This window comes from Hoplias malabaricus, chromosome 18 (assembly GCF_029633855.1).
Source record: "Hoplias malabaricus isolate fHopMal1 chromosome 18, fHopMal1.hap1, whole genome shotgun sequence".
NCBI lineage: Eukaryota > Metazoa > Chordata > Actinopteri > Characiformes > Erythrinidae > Hoplias > Hoplias malabaricus.
The window spans coordinates 34,738,827-34,741,326 of record NC_089817.1 but is presented as its reverse complement, the minus strand read 5'-3'; the positions used below and the strand labels follow the sequence as shown (position 1 = coordinate 34,741,326).

Here is a 2,500-nt window from a genome sequence, read left to right as displayed (position 1 = left end):
ACTGAGTGTGTGAGTGACAGAGTGAGGGAGTTAGTGATTGAGTGTGTGAGTGACAGAGTGAGCGAGCAAGTGACTGAGTGTGTGAGTGACAGAGTGAGGGAGCGAGTGACTGAGTGTGTGAGTGACAGAGTGAGGGAGCGAGTGACTGAGTGTGTGAGTGACAGAGTGAGGGAGTTAGTGACTGAGTGTGTGAGTGACAGAGTGAGGGAGCGAGTGACTGAGTGTGTGAGTGACAGAGTGAGGGAGCGAGTGACTGAGTGTGTGAGTGACAGAGTGAGGGAGTTAGTGACTGAGTGTGTGAGTGACAGAGTGAGGGAGTTAGTGACTGAGTGTGTGAATGACAGAGTGAGGGAGTTAGTGACTGAGTGTGTGAATGACAGAGTGAGGGAGTAAGTGACTGAGTGTGTGAGTGACAGAGTGAGGGAGTTAGTGACTGAGTGTGTGAGTGACAGAGTGAGTTTCACATTGTGTTTAACATCACCAAACTGAACACAGGAGATGTGAATAATCTCCAGATGAGTGTATATTCCCTCCCTGAGTTTACACCTGTGCTCTACTGTCCCAGGCTCTGAGGAAAGGCCCTGAGTCCTTTATGAGGCAGGGCACATCAAATGTTGCACGAAACATCAGAGAGGTCAAATGTTATGCCGCTGTTTGAAACACAGGACGTTCCCCATGAGCCCGAATCACTCTCAGGCTCTTCTGAGACGAGGGATGGGTGTTTCAGACCCTCGGGAACCTCTGAAATATTGGGGAAGCTCGTAAGGAAACGCTCTGCAGCCGACGGTGGTCCGGCAGAACTCGGCTGCTCTTGTTTTGCCAGAATTCTGTGATTTAATGCAAATTGTGCAGAAGACGTTAATTTTCTGTGAGAAAGTAGAGGATGTGTTCACCTTTTTCAGTTAAAACATATACAAAAACATGTCACCTGACCAGTGCCAAAACATTTGTGTGTGTGTGTGTGTGTGTGTGTGTGTGTTTTTTGTTCTCTTAACCACACTCTGTTACTCAAACCTAAACAATGGCTCACTATTAAATACCTCTTTCTCTGTTTCTCTCTCTCTCTCTCGCTCTCTCTCTCTCTCTCTCTCTCTCTCCCTCTTTCTCCTCTCTCTCTCTTTCTCCTCTCTCTCTCTCTCTCTCTCTCTCTCTCTCTCTCTTTCTCCTCTCTCTCTCTCTCTCTCTCTCTCTCTCTCTTTCTCCTCTCTCTCTCTCTCTCTCTCTCTCTCTCTCTCTTTCTCCTCTCTCTCTCTCTCTCTCTCGCTCTCTCTCTCTCTCTCTCTCTCTCTCTCAGGCTGGTCTTGTCTCTGTTCTGCACTGGAGGGAATCCCGTGTACTTTAGCGTGGTGAGTGTATTACTGATTAGACACTTGTTGCATCATTGTTGCTGCAAATTTGCCAGTGTGTGTGTTTGTGTTTGTGTGTGTGTGTGTTTGTGTTTGTGTGTGTGTGTGTGTATATATGTGTTTCCCAGGCTGGATGTATCACGCAGCAGAGCAGTATTCTGGACGTTATTCTTGGGACACTTTCCCCTCAGGCTCCAGCAGAGCATCATGGGGGGCTCGAGCTCTGGACGCAACTGGACCGCTCCATCCAGGTCTGGGCTCTGTCCACTGTCCACAGACTGGGCTCGAATAAGCACACGTTACTCACCACTGCCCCCTATAGTCATCGTTAACACTTAATTTATCAATTAAACACAGAGACAAGCTTAAGCTCAAGTAAAACCCATGGTTTAGAAGGTCTTCTACACATTATTATTATTATTATTACTAAATATTACACAGCTGACGTACTGCAGCTATTCGTCACACAGTTTCCATTAGCATATCCGTTTTTAGCATTCATCATCCTCCCTGTATCCACAGAGCCGGCGGAGGAGTGTATCAGTCCATGCCCTCAGCCCCGAGCCATGCTCCAGCCAGAAACCATCATAAAATGTATAACAACAGGTCAGAGACAAAACCTTCACCTACAGAGCACTCACTGAGCTCCACCCCTGGAGCAGCACCTTCTCTAATGACAACTCTGAGATGAGTAGAGATACATAATAAAAGTCATTTATGAAATTGTCTTCAGTGTGGTGTGACAGGACTTTCATCAAATGAAATCAGTGTGGGGTCAAATCTGTTTCCACACACTTCCAGCTTGATGAACTTGTTCTTGGTGTGTGTGTGTGTGTGTGTGTGTGTGTGTGTGTGTGTGTGTGTGTGTGTGTGTGTGTGTTATGGTTGTTGATCAGGCCACAGAGTTGAGCAGGGACAGAGCTCATGGTCAGCCCAGAGAGAGAGAGAGAGCCCCGCGGCCATGGGGTCCAAGCCATCAGAACCATTATAACGCAGACCGGGCCGCTGTCAACAGCTACAGCTCAGGAACCATCTCCAACAGCAACAATCACGCCAGCCAGCCTCAGAGGGTGTGTTTGTGTGTGTGTGTGTGTGTGAGAGAGAGAGAGAGAGAGAGAGAGAGCAGCTAAAAACTGGACCAATATCTTTGTGTA

General features: G+C 47.7%; 1 protein-coding gene across 5 annotated transcripts in view; it reads left to right on the top strand.

Annotated features, from left to right (window-relative positions):
• The window catches only part of LOC136675224 (uncharacterized), a 28,170-nt gene extending 25,760 nt beyond the window's left edge, over window positions 1-2,410 (top strand). For all 5 annotated transcript variants that reach the window (XR_010796145.1, XR_010796146.1, XM_066651664.1 and 2 more), the window contains 3 exons: window positions 1,295-1,346; window positions 1,475-1,597; window positions 1,869-2,410. Coding sequence is in view for 3 of the 5 variants with exons in the window: in XM_066651664.1 (XP_066507761.1) it covers window positions 1,295-1,346; window positions 1,475-1,597; window positions 1,869-2,037 (344 nt within the window). In the remaining 2 variants the exon portion in view is untranslated. The remainder of the gene's footprint in view (window positions 1-1,294; window positions 1,347-1,474; window positions 1,598-1,868) is intronic.
• Window positions 2,411-2,500: the final 90 nt, after the last annotated feature.